At 37.3% G+C, this 18,067-nt stretch overlaps 1 protein-coding gene across 2 annotated transcripts in view; it reads left to right on the top strand.

Annotated features, from left to right (window-relative positions):
* FAM193A (family with sequence similarity 193 member A) overlaps window positions 1–18,067 on the top strand; it is a 122,983-nt gene that overhangs the window by 43,424 nt on the left and 61,492 nt on the right. The window contains exons 8-14 of one of the 2 annotated variants that reach the window (XM_030239364.2): window positions 3,808–3,952; window positions 8,714–8,791; window positions 10,360–10,472; window positions 10,626–10,868; window positions 12,788–12,941; window positions 13,048–13,227; window positions 16,174–16,425. In XM_030239364.2, coding sequence (XP_030095224.2) covers window positions 3,808–3,952; window positions 8,714–8,791; window positions 10,360–10,472; window positions 10,626–10,868; window positions 12,788–12,941; window positions 13,048–13,227; window positions 16,174–16,425 — 1,165 coding nt within the window. The remainder of the gene's footprint in view (window positions 1–3,807; window positions 3,953–8,713; window positions 8,792–10,359; window positions 10,473–10,625; window positions 10,869–12,787; window positions 12,942–13,047; window positions 13,228–16,173; window positions 16,426–18,067) is intronic. The other variant, XM_050974017.1, reaches the window with a different exon arrangement.

The following is an 18,067-nucleotide window of genomic DNA, read 5'->3' as shown; positions in this document are numbered from 1 at the left end:
GGTTGCTCTGCTTGTAATTTGTGTACTGCCAAAGTGTTTGGGTTTTCTAGGGAAGAGGTGTTAATAGAAATTTACCCCAGGTCCAAACATTTTTAACATACAGTCGTGGGTGGTTCATGTTGACCTCTCAGTCTTGTTTGTGATGAAGATACATTTTTGATCTGTGTACATGTGGTTTAAAGGTATTGTCTTGGGAAATTTTCCATGGTGCAAGAGCAGTTTTGACTGATTCTGCTACAAGAGATGTTGCATACAGTGAATCAAAAAAATTCTTTGGAGTCCTCCTTTTACTAGTAGATACCAGAAAGGAAAAAAGGAGACAAAAAAGTTTAATTGTTGCCAGGCTCAGCAAGAAGTCTAAGGTCCCTCATAAGTTACCTGATTTGTTTAGATGAAACTGGGTTGATATTGAAAGCCTTTCTCCCCCTGCCCCAACAGCTGATTTTGTTGCTGTGTTCCACAGCATGTTAATTGGGTATTTTTGCAGTGATCTGTGGCTTCTTTTTCTGTGACTGTCCTTCATCATGTCCGTGCTTTTTGACAAGGCCTCTCTGTATCTCTTTACTCCAGCAATCCTAACTATATAAAAGTGTTTATATTGCCTTTATCTGCAGAGCTGAGAATGGTCTTGGTGAGCTTTATGGTTATTTCTTACCAAAAGCATTTTTGTTTCCTGTGCTTGTTCTGTGCTACTGCGATTAAGTCAGAGCAACTGACTTTGAGTCAGAAGTTGTGTTTCTGCTGACACTGTGGTGACAGCCATCTTCAAAGCTTACAAATAAGATGAAATCAGAATCTCTTCCTGCAGGACTTTCTTTTCCAGTGCATTTGTGTTTTCTAGGTAGTTTTTGTGAAACACCCTTGAACTTATGGTTTTGCCTAGTTTGGTTGACATGAATCCTTTTTTGACAGGAAAGGTTCAGCACAAACTTCCCATTTCTAGGTTATTTAGTGTATATCTTGTTGTTCTTTGATAAACATAGATTCTGTTTGTGTTCATGGTCTCTCAGGATTTTATTGTTGAGTTCTCTGTGTCTTGAAGTGACAGAATTAGATTTCTCTGGGAAGGAGATGTTTCTGCCTTCCATTGGAAATTAGTGGAGAAATGTTCCCTCACAGAAGCCTCACATGGAAAAGCAGGGATCAGCCTAGTCCTCTGGACATTTGGTGAACAGAGAATCACTTATGTGCAGTAGAGAAAGTATTGCCAGAGTTCCTTTACAAAGAGCATTTGCCTCATTATTTTCTCTTCCTGAAGAGAAATGTGAAATGGCATTTTGACATCTCAGCTTCGCTTAGATTTTGGCTGTTCATCCTTTCTTTCATCCTTTGCTTGAATCACTAAATCTTTTTGTATATCTCTGGCATTTTCAAAAAGGTGTTCTGTGGGTAGTTCCAAGGATGCTTATCAGATGTCAGACTAGAAAAGGTGTTCCCATAGGGAGGTTTAAACAGCAGCCTTGTGGGGATGGCGTTTGCTTAGCTGATACAAGATCAGCTGTGTCATTATTCCACAGCTGACAGGGGACATCTGCTGGGGCAAACTACCAGGGTCTTCATGTGTTGTGTCTTGTTTGGCTACATGGTCAGCATCTGTGGCTTGTTTAGGAGGCAGCTCAGCTGCACAGTCTGCAGACCAGCTGTAAGGGCTGTCCATGGCTTAGCAAGAGTTAATTAGTCAGCAGGGCTTCTAGGTCAGACACAGCATCTCATAAGGATGTATTTTCATGAGTGTTTGAGGAAATGCAGTTCTTTTAAAGGTCAGTGGGTAGTACTTCGTGATGAGGTTGTCAATATGAGGAGTTTCTTAGAGGTTAAATAATATTGATTGGGTTAAGATGCTTCTGATTACACACAGCCTCTGACATGCCCTCTGAATTCACCACACTGCTTTGTTGGGATGTGACCAATGAAGTGACCAGTATCTGGTGCTTCTCTGTCCCCTGTGCTTTTCCAGCATGGGATGGGATAGTGGTGAGGATATTTGCAGAGCTTTGGTTAAATGCCATTGTCCAAAAAAATTGTGTTCCTGATCAAAATATTTAGGCCTACAGTTTGTCAACAGCTATGGCTTGGAAGTCTCAGTTACTTTAAAGTGAGAGATTCTTGTTAAATTTTATGTATGTGTTATCCTTTTTATTACCTTTGTTTTTTACTGCAGTTGAGGAACATACTCCACCTCTGTTTAGAGGACTGAAATGTTAACTAAATTGTTACTTTATACTTGCCTTGGGGGGTGAAAGTGTATTTACTAGGATCACATTACCTTTACTCAGAGTCACAATAAAAAATTAAAGTGTAAATGCTGTTGCGTTGCTAGTACAAATTTTTTTAAATTGAGTTCTTCTAACTTGAGCATATTTTAAAAATTATTTAATGTACAACTACTGTGTGAAAGAATAGTAGTAGTCAGGAGCAGTTATGATAAAAAATTACTGAATTTTATATAGTAGGGATCTGATTTTCACATAATTACGTAATACTAGAAACAGAGGTTCCAAAAAAGTAGTAAATTGTGGTCTAGGAACAGGATTTAACAGTGTTTGCACTAATAGTAAGGAAGTGCTGTATCATAAAGGCACTGTATCCATTGAAGCTTCTTTTTGTACTCTTCAACCCATAGGCATCCCAGGTTTTAATGTGCAGAGTTGCTTGTGCACCCTTCTTAAGTGGTTGTGTTGCAGGTTCTGGGCAAAAACAACAACACAAATTTGAATTTATTGGCAAATTCACACTATTAGCTGTAACTTAGTGCTTACTGAGTTGTCTGTTTGCTCAGCTCTTCATTATGCTTAATTGCCAAGTTAAGGGGTTAGTTCTTTGCCAGGTGACAGGCAGGACTATGTTGTTCTGAGGTTGGGTTGACATCCTATTGCAATGAAAATCTATAACCTCCCTGAAATGCTGGAACTGGGCTTAAATATCACATTTTTTGATGCTTCAGTTTTGTTTTTTTGGTACTGGCTTTGATTGCTACGCAACCTCTGTGGCAAATTAATTATCACACAGCTTTTCCTTAATTACTGAGTAGAAAAATGTTGTAAAGCTTCAGTTTATTTATGTCACTTGACAGTTCATTACAATTCAGTGTGGCTTAAGCACATGTTATTGAGTAGAATTTTGTCTTTTAGTATTTGTCAACAAAATGTATTGGGAGTTAGCGTATTTGCTTAAGAAACATTATGCTGTGCTAAGATGCAGCAGTAGGAAGGGAGGTAAGTCTGTCTCCTATTTCTGGGGCTCCTCACAGACACAGTCAGCAGTGAGTGGCATACCCATGCTGTGAATTCCATGCTGCTCAAGTGATAGTAGATAACTGCTTTTAGCTCACTTGCCTCATTCTACAGCACATTTCCCACCTGGAACTCCAAGTCATCTAGTGTTCTTTTTAGCACTGGTCATGAGAGTTCTGCCTAACAAGTTTCTGGCTTTATTTTTATTATGTAGCTCTGCAGTGGATAGTCAACATGTATATTTAGCCCATAGAATATGGAAGGATAAATATATAAAGCAACCACATTTGAACAAATAGGTTTGTCATCTGGTTGCTCATGGGAAAGAGGCTCTAGCAATGTGGCACTTCCCACATTCTTGCTATTGTTGGTTACAGAAGATTGGAATAAGCAGAGTTTGGATATTTTTTTAAAAACTACTAAAAATACTGAATTTTTGGGATACAAGCAGCTCCGTGGGCCTAGGTGTGTCAACAATCACATTTTCACAACATTCTTTTTGGCTGACAGATCTTAGAAGTGTGATTCTTCAGTGAAATGTCTCCTCTGTAACAAGTGCTGTTTGAACTTTTAGGCTTGGAACAACCCACGATTCCTGTAGTGAAGATATGTACAGTACCTTGCTACAAAGGTATCATCAGCTGGAACAGGAAATGGGCCAAGTTGCTGAAGCATGGCTTGAATGCCAGAAAAGAATAGATGATTATGTTGATGAACAGGTAAGATGCAAACATGCAAACAGTCTCAAGACTGATTATGTAGAGAGCAGCCCATGCAGGACTTGTCTTCAGTGAAGAATAATTTCTTGGGTATTTTTGTCCAGGACTTTGAAGCAAAAAAATGTAACTTTTTTCATTCATGTCAGTCATTCACAATAGAAAAGCATGAACTCAAAATACTTAGTGGTGATTGTACAATGACATATTAAAGTTGTTGAAGCAATTGTTTAGTGGTGGTCTTTGAACATTTTATAAGTATGTTAGCCAATGAATGAGCCACAGGAAATAAAAATAACCTGTTCCACAAAACCCTCTAAGCTTTCAAAATAAGAAGTGCACTAAATGGAATCCAGAGCAAGAGGTAGATTTTAAAAATTACTGCATGTTTCATAGTGTCATGATGATCATTGTACAGTTTTCAAAATGGAAACTGCAGTTTCTCTCAATGCATAAACATTTGAGACCTCTGAAGCAATCCTTTAATCAAGTATATGATCTGATAGCTTATTCTTCTGAATTTGTGCTGTGTTTCAGAGAATAATCATGTTATTGTGCTGACTCCTACATTGCTGAGAGCTTAATTTTCAGAAAAATAGCTGTTTATTTTGCAAGTGGTTGTTTATACTCTTCAAAAATTTCTTCTGTGGCTTTTGCCTCATGCTCAAAAAAAAAATTTTTTTAAATCACCTCAGGAAAAGAGTGAATATCTGCTTAGTTCAATCCTAAGTGTTCTAGAAGAAAAAAGGTCCTGGAAATGCAACTGAAGATAGAGAATTCTACAGAAATTGCCTTCTATTTTGAAGTTTTATGAGCAGTAGAAATATGGAGAACTAATTTAAGATTCAGTAATACTGTGTTGCTTCCAGAGATGACAAACATACTTTTTAGTCTTATGATACACCGTAAATGTCCTTCAGAAGTTGTTCCCTGTGTTGAAGATTTAAGTGAACTTTTACCATTAATTCCAGTGCCTTAATGATGGAGACAGGATATAACTAATTTTATTTTTAGAGTTCACTCTATATTTGGGGACTGCATCTGTGAGCTTTGAGTTAAAAAGTTTTCTCTTGGGCTGGCTGCTTTTGCTTTTTTCTCTTTTTCCAAGAGAAATTTTGACCAAATCAAATATTTGATTGCAGCTCAGTAAAATGTCATCACCTTGCATTTTATGCTATTAGAAGTCATCTTTCCCATGGTGTCAGGGTGTCATGGCTGTCTGATATTGCCTCTCTAGTAAGAAAGGAGCCCACTTCATTGCCATCATTCAGCTATTTTTTTTAATGGCATTTCTGTAGAGTCACATTCATGTTTGGTTTCTGACTAGTTGTTCTGCACCACTTGATCAGCTCTTAACTGACTTTTCTGTATTTCTTTTTATCAAGTGACCATACAGCTGCCACAAGTCCTGTCTTGGAGCATTTTTTAAATTTGCTCAGTGAAGCCTGTATCCTCTGCAGACAGGCACTCTTCTCCCAGTTGGAAAATTTAATGTAATAACTTATTTCCTAATGACCAATAGTACCTTCAGTGATGTGTGGGGGGCTGTAGGAGAAACAATTGTAAAACTTAAACCCTCAAATTTTAAAAAAGACAGTCATATTTATATTGGTATTTATTTGTAGGAAAAAGCATTTTCAGTCATGCCTTAAACGCTGTGTTGGTGATAACCTGTGGTTGTACTCTCTTGATCAAAAATACGTTATTTGGTATAACTGTCATACCTGAATTTGCAGTGATATTTTTGTCAACAAAGTAGAAATCAGAAAGCCCAGCTGCTATAGAAACTGTGGATCATTCACTTAATAGTGAATGCACGTTCATTAGTTGCTTGCTTCTTGGCTCAACAAAATTGTGAGGTTTTTTTGTGAGGTGGTGTTTGAAAAGTTAAAAAAGAAAGGAGATTTAAGAATGGTTCTCACTTATATATTGTGGAACTATAGCCAAAGCAGCCCATAAGCAAAGATAATTGATGGACCCTCCACTATAGTATGTTATACTACTTGTTGGTAAAAAAAGAGAATAGCTCTTGCAAGCAATACAAATATTAATTTAAGTTTAAGACTGTGTAAGATAGCTGTGTCATGCACAGACATAACTTAATACACTGGTGGGCCATGTGAGTATGCTGTGATAAAGTTTAGAATAAGGAAATCATCTGTATTGGTGCCTGTATTCATCATATGCTAAATTTGAGGAAAATCTTTGGAGTATTTTGAGTACAGGGGAGTTTTAGGTATATGCAGCCTCTACATCCAGATTCTGATTTCCTTACCAAACTTAGACTGCATTTACCTAGGAGGTCCTGGGTTATTTCAACAAGTTAATGGCTACACAGTCATATGTGCTTCGTGCCAAAGGATTTCCTTTTTTAATTATTTTACTTTTTTAACTGAAATGCTTTTGCCCTGGTAGAGCTTCTTGTTTGTCTCTCCATATTAATGTGTGATTTTTATTTTTTTTTAAAGTCCTGGTCAACTTACTATTCAAAATAATATGGACATAAATTGGATTTTTGTTTTTGGTGGCTGTGATTGAAGCAGTCATTATTTTGTGTCCTGAGAGTTTGTGATAGGAGGAATTATTTTTGTATTTCTAGTGAAATAGTCTAGGAAAATAGATTCACACATGAAATTTGGGAAGATCAAATGTGCGATTTACATTTGGTGCAGACTTTAAAATTTGGAAGAAACAAGCATCCTGTGATATATATATGGACATCAGAATTTTCACAGATGATTTAATGTTATGCTTCTGTTCTGACCAGGCTGCTGGCTTCATTTCTTGATTAAATCCATTTCAGAATGGAAGAATACTTATTCACCTGTCTGTCTTGCTTGTCTCATGGAACTCAAATACTTTTTAGCCTCAAATAAGTAGGGAGGAAGGAAGAGGGTGGTAATGACCCTTTCTTCTCCATTGGACAATGTTAATAACATATTCAGTCCTGATGTACAAGACTGAAGTGTAAATTTTTTCTTCTGATGGCATTTGAATTTATCTCTCACTCCCTAGCAGAGTTCTTGGGCATGATTCATGTGGTTTGTATTGCAGCTGCTTTGCTCTGGTGGAATAAATATTCACTGGGGAAAAGAAAGGAGGGAGAGAAATGGGTTTTGATTATTTATGGAATCAATAACTTAAGATACTTGTAGACATGGAATATTGGCAAGGCTGCAAAGGTGAAGGTAGGAAAACTTGAGTGTCAGCTCCTGTTCCCATTAATGCTCAGGTACCAGGCCTTACCCTGTGCTGTTTGCTGTGACAGTTTCTTGGCAGGCTTGAGGAGGCAGCTCCCAGTTAATGCACTGGCTGTTTTAAATATCGTTCTCTGGCATTAAAAGTCTTCTCTTACAAAGTGTAGTGAATGCAGGTGGCTGACTTTGATGCTGAGGGTTCAGGTGTCAGGGCACCCAAACCAGTGAGAGTCGCTGGCCTTAAATATTGCTCAAGGGTTCTCAGGAGCTGATAGTTCATCCAGGATGAAATTTCTGATATTGCTTGCCACACGCTCTGCAGTACCTTTTAGTGTGTCTGAGAAATTGTATGAGTGATTTAAGAATATTTCATGGGTGTCTTTTTTCTTATTTTTTATAAACACATGTGGACATGGTAAACTCATTTTTTGGTGTTAGCATTATCTCACTGGAGTAAAGGAAATCCAAATCCACTGTAGTAATTAAAATATGATGCTGATAGTTTCAGAAATTAATTAGGCAGATTTTTTCCACTTAATACTGCTTCAGATCCCCAGCTTAAATTTCATCTTCCTAAGTAAATAATGATAATAGCAATAATATACTAGCTTAGTAGTGGGACTTTAAACTTTTATCAAGTATGAATTTCTGGAGGCATGCTTTTGAAGATAAAAATGTTGCTAATGGTGTAACCTAATGGTCTTTGGCTCACTAATCTATTTTATAAAGCAATCTCTTATATTCTATAAGGTGATAGAATATAATTATTATTATTATTATTTAGGTAAATTAAAAAAAAATCTGTAAAAGATAATCCAGGTGGTTGTTTTTCCTCACTGATGAAGTAATGCTGTTAGAATTTTGTAAGGTACGACAGGAGGAGTTTTTTTTCTTGCATTTTGTTGTGTTAGAGTTCATGAAAGCTTTTATGTTCCCTCAGAGTCAATTTATTTACTAAATCAGAAAAATAGCATTTGTGTACAAAAAGTTAAGGACTCTTATGTTCATTTATGTTGATATGATTTGAGAGACAAGCAATTATAAAGTATTTTTCCAGCCTTAGATAAATCAAGGGACATGAAAAGCTTTGAATAAATAGTCTTAGTCTAGGTCACTACTTTTGATTCTTTTGGCTGATTAGTTCTACATGTCTACTTTTGATTCTTTTGTCTACATTAGTTCTTACACTTGAGCCTGCACTGTGGCCTTGCTGTAAATCAAGTATCTCTAGATTTTAATGGATTGCATTGAATCTGAGATGTTGAGTTTTTAATAGCAATCACTGTTTATTAAAAATATTGTGAAACTATTTAATGAAAAGAGATGTTAACATAAGGAGTAAGAGTGGAAAAATCTGAGTGGAAAGTACAAGGGAAAAATCATGTAAATAAATATAAAATTTTTTGAGTGACTCAAATTATTAGCAAATAAAACACATTTCATATTGACTAAGTGTAAGTACTTGCAGAGTAGTATAGATAAGCTAGGTTTAATGAAACAGGCCAATTGACAACAAAGTAGGTTTTCTATTGTTAAATCAATGAGTTTTCCTCAAATTCTGTTTTAGATGGCAATGAAAACAAAACAACGCATGCTAAAGGAAGACTGGGAATTTTTTAAACAGAGGCGTTTTATTGAAGAGCAGGTAGGATTTTTTTTTCCATACCCTTCTAAGTTATACTAATCCTGCACATATATTTGTAAGATGCAAACGTGAGTGTAGTATGTTGTACTAGTTCTGTGCAATCTAAATCTGCAACTATGCCAGGCATGAAATTTGCTCAGTTAAAATACAGAGAAGTGAGATCCAAGACCAGCAGGTAAAAGTCTGTAATCTCAGTTACTACCAGGTAAAACATAAACACTATAGTCTTAGGACTGAAAGCCAGGTGTTTAAAATCTTTGTACGAAAAAAAGTGGAATTTTTGTTGCCCTAGAGTGGGATCCAAAACAGCCAATACATTGAGTGTGGAGCTGTCTTGATGTACATGGTAGGGAATATTGTGCTCAAGAGTTTAACAAATGCCTGTGTGTGTGCAGGAGTATGAGCCTCAGTGTCAGGGCAGGTGATTCCACCTGTTGGGACTCTGCAGATAACTCCTGCAGTTGTTTTTTGGGGAAAGGGCTGAGCTGAACTCTGTTCCCTTTTTTAAGCTGTAACCAGAGAGGGGCCAGTAGAAGTTTCTACCTTATTATAAAACTGCTGTTTAAGACTCAGTACTCTCTTCTGCAGCCTAGAAGTGTTCAAGTGTGCATCATGCTTTCCATAAGAGTACAGTGGGCTTCGGATAGAGTCACCTCTGGATGGAGAACCTCTCCGTTCCTGTACCAGTATGCAGAAAGAAACGCTAGGCATGAGCCAGAGAGAGTATGATAGTACATTTTAATAAACTTAAACTTAAGCTTAAATTGGCAATGTCTCAAAGCAGTCATCAGTAAGTACTTTTTCCTGTAAGGAACATAAGCCTGTGTTAACCATGTATTCAGAACATCTGGTATGCAGGTCTCCTCAGAGGAAGAATCCTCTTTTTCCTTGATCCTAATTGGCCTTAAGTGAGCTGTAAGACCATGGCTGCTTAGGTAAGGATCAGGTCTGGGCATCTGTAGATGTGGGAGCTTAGGCACATCCTTGTTTAACCTAAGGCTTGTAGGTATCTAATGAAATTAGATGCTTTCAGGATTAGGCCTCTGCCAGGTGGAGATTATTTGGATTGTATTTTATTACTAATGCAGTCAAGTCCTGTTTTGGGCAGCTACTCTTGACTCCATACCATTGTAGCTAACAAATTAATCCTAAATTTTTTTGGTTTGCAAGTTAAGGGTCAGTTTGCTTTTCCCATTCTTCAGCAGTGTCCTTTTGTGCATATCATGAAGCAAGACAAAAACTGCTCAAGTTCAGAATGCATCAGCAGAAATACAGTGCAAGATGTACGTATGAATGAGTCAAGGAGACAGACTTGTCCACTTTCCTATTTCATAGTAGAGACAGGCTTTATTTGAAGAGCACTGATGCCAAATGTTTGTCATTTGTAACTTTGAACTTCCTTTTTGTGATCAAAATGCCACCTTCCTGGAATTATTCTGAATTATTCTGCTTTTAAATAATTTTGCCCAAAGAACCCTTTTTGGTTATGTAACTTGTCATTATGTGCCATTGAGTTTTTAACGGGAAGACTTGCACTACTAAAACACTGCTTTTACCATTTACTTCAGCTTAATAACAAGAAAGCACTATCTGGGGAGAACAACTTCACAGACACAATGAGACACATGCTGTCATCACGTTTGAGCATGCCTGACTGTCCCAACTGTAATTATAGAAGAAGGTGAGCTGATGTTTTTAGTATGAAATCTTAATAAATCCTTACTTTCCTGTTCAAGGAAAAAAACAATACATTATTGGAACAAAGAATGTGGTTACTTTAAATAAATGCTCGTTAAACAAGATCATAAAAATCTGTAATTTAATTTTTGAGCAGATGTACTTGTGATGACTGCAGCCTTTCACACATTTTAACGTGTGGCATCATGGATTCTCCCATAACGGATGATATCCACATTAACCAGTTACCACTACAAATTGATTCTGCTCCGGATTATTTATCTGAGATCCGCCCACCCAGTATGTCTTCAGCAAGTTCAGGATCTGGTTCCAGCTCACCTATCACAATTCAGCAACATCCCAGACTCATCCTCGCAGATAATGGCTCTGCACCAACTTTGTAAGTTGCTTTTTCTGTTTTAAATTTTTATAGTGAGTTGAACTTAAGCAGGCAAATGACATTGGCAGGCTGTCATTATGTAATGCTAGTTTTGCCTCAGAAAATTATTAAATAATGTTACTGTATTCAGCTGGCCACAACTCCAGCTGCGTGTTGTGCAAGAATATATATATTTAAAAAAGATGCTGTCAGATTTCTGAAAATTTCTGAAGATACTGACTATCAGTATTGCTATAAGTTTTTGTAGTCTGTACTTTCCTGCTTTGCAATTACAGGGACATCAGATTCTGATCTACTTTAGAGCATTGTCTTAAAATGTCAGATTTTCCTAAACTAAGTGAGGAACTGGTATTCCTTTCTTCGAAGGATCATCATTTCACTTGGATCACTTTAGTTCCAAAAAAAGCCTTTTTTATATGGCTTTTTGGATTGTTGAACCTGTGTTAATATGGCTTGCATCAAAAATTTTTGTCCCTATCAAAAGTATCTGTCACCAATTTCTTACACTACATTCAAAGCCTTTATCAGATTTGAGACATTAGTCTAATGGTGGACTTCCACCCCTTCGTGATTCCAAAGAGTTAAAGCTGCTTGGTGGGCTGGCAAAATGGGTACAGCTAACCAGGAGTCTCCTCTGTTATATGCCATTCTAAAGAAATACTTTAAAACCCCAACTTGAGTTACTTGCATGGTGGGAACACTGAAACAGTGAAATATCTGCTGTAGGTACAGTCAGGGAACTTGCCGTAGTGTTCCGTGCTCACACGCCGTGACGAACGAGGACAGTGCAGACGTGTAGGGTGTTCCTGGTGCCTGTCAGTCACTAAGTTCCATTTCCTCTGAGCATTTATCTACTGCCACCAATGGTTTAGTATTTCATTCCAGAGCTGTAGTTTCTGAACCCATTTGGGGAGCACTTGAAAACAGCTACATGTTCTTAGATGTGTACTTTGCCATTTCTATAAACTCTCACTAATTTTGGTGCTGAAATGTCAAAAATTGTTCACTTTGTCTCTTCAGAAGCTAGTTCAGTTGAATCCAAGTATTATTTACTGTAAGAAGCCTATTTTTAGGGAAATACCACTGCTCCTTGGGGAAGTGCCATTTTATGTCTCATGCTATCTGCTGTGTTTTGTTTCTTCATTGCACATTTGAAATATGCCTAATGGTGCCATCATGTAATTAAATTTTGGCTGAGTATTTCATGGCATGCAACAAGATAAAAGTGCACAGTTTAAGAGCTCTTTTAAGAGCTCTGGATTATTGTAGCAACATGAACTAACTGATCTTTGCAACACTTCCCTGGAGTGAGTAATTAAATGTGCATGTCCTTTTACTATCTATCTGTTAGGCAGAAAAATTCCACAAAGTATTTTAGAGCAGATTTTGAAACGCATGCAGATGTGGGGTTGTCTACAAACTAATGGCTGTTGAGAAACTTAAGAGCTACTGTGATGTGTTCAGTGTTCCCTTTTTACTGATGTGGCATTTAACGTGTGGAAAAACTCAAATTTTATGTTGTGTTTTTTTCCACTTAGCAATTTCTATGAAGGAAGACATTGGCTTAAGGCTTTTTTCATCAAATTCAAGGTCATCAGTATCCTGGAATTATTAATTCTATAGATTCTTGGTCAGAAAACAGTGTTGGAAAAATATTTTACCCAAGAGCAGTAGAGAATCTTATTTTCAATTAAGTCATTCAGGCATGTGACTGTTCCATTGAGTAGGATTATGTGGCAGATTGTTTGTTTTACTTGCTTGAAAAAGTAAATTCAGTTGAAAAACTTGAAAGACCATCCGTTGACTCCTAATTGGAACATCTATACAAGGGAAGCCCTCAACTTTATTTCATCTTGGTTTTCTAGCTGCTTTCACTAAAACTGAGCACTGGGATTTATCTAAGCCTCTTTTCCCCTCAGTGGTAGTGATGATGATGATGTTGCACCATTATCAGCAAAATTTGCTGATATCTACCCACTGAACAATTACGACGATGCAGAGGTTGTAGCCAACATGAACGGAATCCACAGCGAGCTAAACGGCGGCGGCGAAAACATGGCCCTGAAAGATGAGGTACAGCATTTACAGTGTCCTAGCTTGTTCTGCTTCTTGGATGTCATCACTGGGGAAATGCTTGTCCTTGTCCATGTCCCCACGTTAATGAGTTAATGTTGTCCAGTCTCCTCAGGTGAGCAGTACTAGCAGCAGTTCCTCAGAAGCAGATGATGAAGAAGCAGATGGGGAGAGCAGTGGTGAACCACCAGGGACTCAAAAGGAGGAAATGAATCTAGGGAAAAGGGCATTAAGGAAAGATGAAACAAAAATGGATAGTCCACCACCTTCTTACCCCAGTCAGCAGGTACAGTCATCTAAAAGCATCTTGTAGTAGATTAATTTCTGAAATGTGGATGTTGAATGAGAAGCCATTTACATCATTGATTAATTTTTTAACTTAAAATATTAAGTTGTCCATAGGTAAGTATGACAACTAAAATAACTAATTGTTACATTGTCATGTCAAATAATCTTTTAGTCAAAACCTGAAATATGTTAGTTATATTAAAAGTTGCTTCAGGAAGAGAGGAAAAAGCTTATTCCTACCTGCATGAATGAGGAGCATAAACTAATACGCTTTTCTGTTTGGAAGATCAACCTGGTCTTTGCTAAGTGTTAGTGTTACATTATTTGAAGTTAATTAGGGTGGGGAGTTAATGTTATGAGTACTTAGTTAACACATATTTCTTTCATATTCTATTTGAGGACTGCCTTTCCCTGTGTAAAGCCTGTGTATTTAAATCAGTTGCATGACTTAACATCATGGGTCTTGGGATGTTTAGTTTGTTTGTTTTTCATGGTTTGAGATTATGAAGCTCTTACCTGTAAGGTCATCAGACCACCTAGAGAATCATGCCTGGAGTATCTGCTCTGCAAGTAGCAGTGTTTGGTTTAAGACCTGAGCACCAAAGCAAAGGATCCAATGGATTTGTCTCTGCAACCACAAGGATTTCAATCTAAGTTACCCTGCAGCTCCAGCACAGACTCACTGCTTTGAGAGAGGCTGTCACTTTTATTTCTTCTTATTGCATGAGAAAGTCCATACTGGTGCACCTGTGAGAGCTTAGACAATAATCATCTCCCAGCAGATGTTATCCTCTGGTTAGGATGTTTTAAGACCTTCCACTGGAAGTATTAAGAGTAATAAACTCATTTTCTTTCAGCAAGTACATTAAGGGTTTATTCTATGTATTGCTGACCTATGCCATAAAAATTACATGGGGTGAGACCTCTGTCAGACTAGTTTGAAACTGGTGAAGAGATTCAGTATTTGTTGTGGAAAATCAAATTAGGTTATATAAGTCTGCTTGCCTTAGGGAAGCAAACTAAAATGCAAGATAAAAAGATGGATTTAGCCTTTTTCTTTTCTTTGATGAAAAAGAGTATTTTCAGAATGATTCTGAGGAAGTCTTAATGACTTTCTTTTTTTAATCTGATCTTCTTCTGGTCAGAGCTGAGTAGTGTAGTGTTGTATTTAGGTGATCAATTTTACTTGTACAAGTCATGTGAATTTGAGATTTTTTGGCTTTATCTCTTGGTTTTGCTGATTTATTCAGTACCTCTGTTTCTCTTGGATTCCTTTTCAATACCAAATTCATCAGAATTGGGTTTGAGTCTCTTCAGTTTGTTTGAAGTATTTTTTCCATTTTCATTTGTTAGTAGATTAGTGTTGATTTCTGGGTAGTACTGATTTTCTTATTAGAAAGGTGAGGGTTTTTTTTTTTTTCTTTATACATGAAATTAATTCAGTTGTTATATTTGGTTTATGACATCTCTGTTACTTGTTAAAATATACCTTGTGTTAAAGGCTGTAATGCCTTTAAATTATAATGATGAGTTACTTGTTTCTGAGAGGAAGGGATATTTAAGAAGAGCATCACCTGTCAATTCTTTTTAGAAAGCTAGACTTCATGTTATAGTTTTGGAAAAATGTGAACTGCCACATTGGTGGGAAAAGGAGAAATTGGGAAGTATTTTTGGTATTGCTTCTGGTAAAATTATTTACCAGTGAAGTGTCAGGTGACAGTGGCTGGAAGAAGTAATGAGCTGAAAGGGAAATGGAGGTGCTCTTTGCCAGGCTGCTTTTCTTATAAAGTCTTGAGTTCTTTTGAGACAGCAGAGGATGATCATACCTTGAGATCAGTACAAGTTTCTGAAGTGTGGATTTTTCATGGTTGGTGCAATTGTGAAATTTTTATGAGAAATGTCAGCCTCGCACTTTTGCAGAGTAGTTGAGTTTGGAAGGGCCTTGTGCAGATAATCCAGATCATTCTTCTGGTCAAAGCAAGATCATCTAGAGAGAGTTGGTCAGCACAGTGTCCAGTTGGGTTTTGAGGACCACTATGAGTGGAGGCTCTAGAACTGCTGTAGGTGTTATGTTCCAGTGTTCAGTCTCTTTCACAAATGACTGGTTTGACTGGAATTTCCTGCATTTCAGTCTGTGTCCATTTCCTCTGATCCTTTCATAGGATGCCACTGAGAGGAGCCTGGTGCTGTCCTCTCTGACTTTCCCTTCCCCACCCAGGTAGGGAACACACACTGGTGAGATCCCACAGAGTCTCCTCTGAGGCTGAACAGTGCTAGTGCTCTCATTCACTCCTTGACAGATGCTCCCATGTTTGTGGTCCTTCCCTGGTCTGACAGCAGGGTGTCCCTGTCTCTCATACTGGGGAGCCTAGAACTGAGCCTGGCACTGGAGTCACCAGTGCTGAGCAGAGTGGAGAGTTTGCCTCCCTTGTCATGCTGTTTGTGCTCTGCCTAGTGCAGCTGAGGACTGCTTCCAATTTCATCAGCTAATCAACTCTTACCAGTCCTTCCTACACCTATTTTTTACATATGCTTGGAAAATTATGAAAAATATTAATCCAGTTAGTTTTTTTCTTTTTATACTGGGTGTTTGCCTTGTAATGATTGAATGCTGTCAAGGTTTGTAGCAGTATTTTGCTTGTTGTATCAGTATCAGTTTTGCTCATTTGTATCAGTATTTTGCTTGTTGATAGTGGACATTAAATCTTTGTATGGTATGAAATCTCTCAGTTTTTAGGATATTCTTTTTAAGTAAGAAAAAGATTCTTCACTAGTGCTTTTGCTTCACTATGAGATTTTTCTATTGGTACTAGAAAAAAATTCTGTGAATGCTCTGAAAATATTAATTGATGTATGCAAAATGAAATAATACTACTGATTACTAAGATTTTTTGTCTGTTGAGTAGATTGAATTTTTAATGGGTTTTGTTGGGGTTTTTTATAGGCTGACCAAGGTCCAAATGCTTGTGAATGTCACGTTTGCAAACAAGAAGCCTCAGGACTAACAGTCTCTGCACTTGCAACTGGACGCCTGCCTGCTGGGCACCAGTTTATGAATCCTGAAAAACCTGCACATCCTGCACTTCATCTTTATCCTCACATCCATGGACATATACCATTGCATACAATTCCTCATCTGCCTCGTCCGCTTATCCATCCCACCTTGTACACTGCTTCTCCCTTCACACACAATAAGGTAAGCCTGACCCAGGAGATGGATGCATCCCCATCCCAGGAAAAATTCTGTACAACTATGTAAACCAGCATGAATGAGTATCAGTGGAGCAATGAAAAGTTGCTCCAAATTGTGGTTTGGTTTTGCAAGGAATGCTGAGGGACAGGGAGTGAGATTCAGAACTGCTGGAAGGTTTGTACAGAATGGCTGAGGGTATTTTTTCATCAGGAAGAGTGATAATGTCTGCAGTGTGATTAGAAAGCATATTGAGTCAAATGAGGATTGCAAGGTGGAAGCAGTGATAGATCTTCAGTCAGTGTAAGAGAACTAATTTAGTCTTCATTTTATATGTATCAGAAAAATTTAATATTCCGTTTTGGCAATAATAATCTGAGATTTGTAGTTAAAATGTTTGTGAATTATTCTCTTTTTTTTTTCTTTTCTTTTCTTTTTTTTTTTAATTTGTTTGTTGGGATTTGTTGGGTTTTTTGAGCAAACAGAAACATAGGAGTCTTATTTCATATTGGTGAGGGGTTTTTTGTCCTTCAAGAGAACTTGTGTTTTGGCAGGTTCTGCAAAATTCTTTTGACCTTAAACTCATAAATAATAAACAAGAGAGAGGTGTGGAACAAGAATTGGGACCAAGTGACAGCTTTTCAGAAGTATGAGTTAAATCCAAGCATTCCTGTTAATGGGGATGTTGTTTCACATGTGTTTAAAGCAGCTGAACTGTGGGTGCTGCGGAGAGGGGCAAAAAAGCCTTTGTCATCTTTGTCTTCTCCTGGTCTGACCCAGTGATCAAGGTTGCAAGGAAAGTAGAATAATCCATCAAGATGACTCTTACTTGCTCTTTTTGTCCTTCTTAACATCCACTTTAGGTTTTCCTGTCTTGGGTGTCCCTTCCTTACCTCTGCTCCATAGCTGCAATGTGCCAGCAGCAGCCCATTGCTGTTCTTTTGAAACCATGTTAAGTATTTATTTGCACCCATGTATTCGAATTTTCTTCAATGCAGGTTATTCCAGCCCCTCCCACCTTCACCATTAGGCAGATAATGAAAATCCTTCTTTCTAAAAAAGGGAGACTAGGTATTTAAGTAGTTTGTTGGGCCATGAGTCTCATGTCTGAAATGTCTTTGGACTCAGCTGGTATTTTTAATATCTTTATCTATAATATCTATATCTACTTCTGCATAGCTTTTAATTTGCATCAAATCTAGTATAAAAAGAGAAAAAAACATCTTTTCCTTTTTAAAGGTGGCAGTATTTGAATATGATGTTTATGTTGAATGAGGTCTCTGGGAGAAAGGTCATTTTAGAATATGTATAAACAATTTTAGCCAGAAGAAATGGGGTGAGCCCAAACAACTTGTCTCTATAAAACAAGAAAAAAAAAATAATGTGTGCTTCCTTTTTTTTTCCCTCCAGTTGGTTCTTAAAATGAATGGGTGTATTCCTTGCTTGTTAATTTTAAGTTAGGAACCACTTGATACTTGAAAATTAAAAGAAAGGAAGAAAATAATTAACTTTTGTTTTATGTGTTTTATTTCTTTTTCTCTTGCTCTTATTTTATTTTCAATGCTAAAGTGTTTGTAATCCCTTTTTCACAATTGTCTTCTGTGGTAATGATTGTCATGTCAGAGAAGATGAGTTTGTTTAGGCAGCT

This window comes from Serinus canaria, chromosome 4 (genome assembly GCF_022539315.1).
Source record: "Serinus canaria isolate serCan28SL12 chromosome 4, serCan2020, whole genome shotgun sequence".
Taxonomy (NCBI): domain Eukaryota; kingdom Metazoa; phylum Chordata; class Aves; order Passeriformes; family Fringillidae; genus Serinus; species Serinus canaria.
This window is presented reverse-complemented; position numbering and strand designations above follow the sequence as displayed.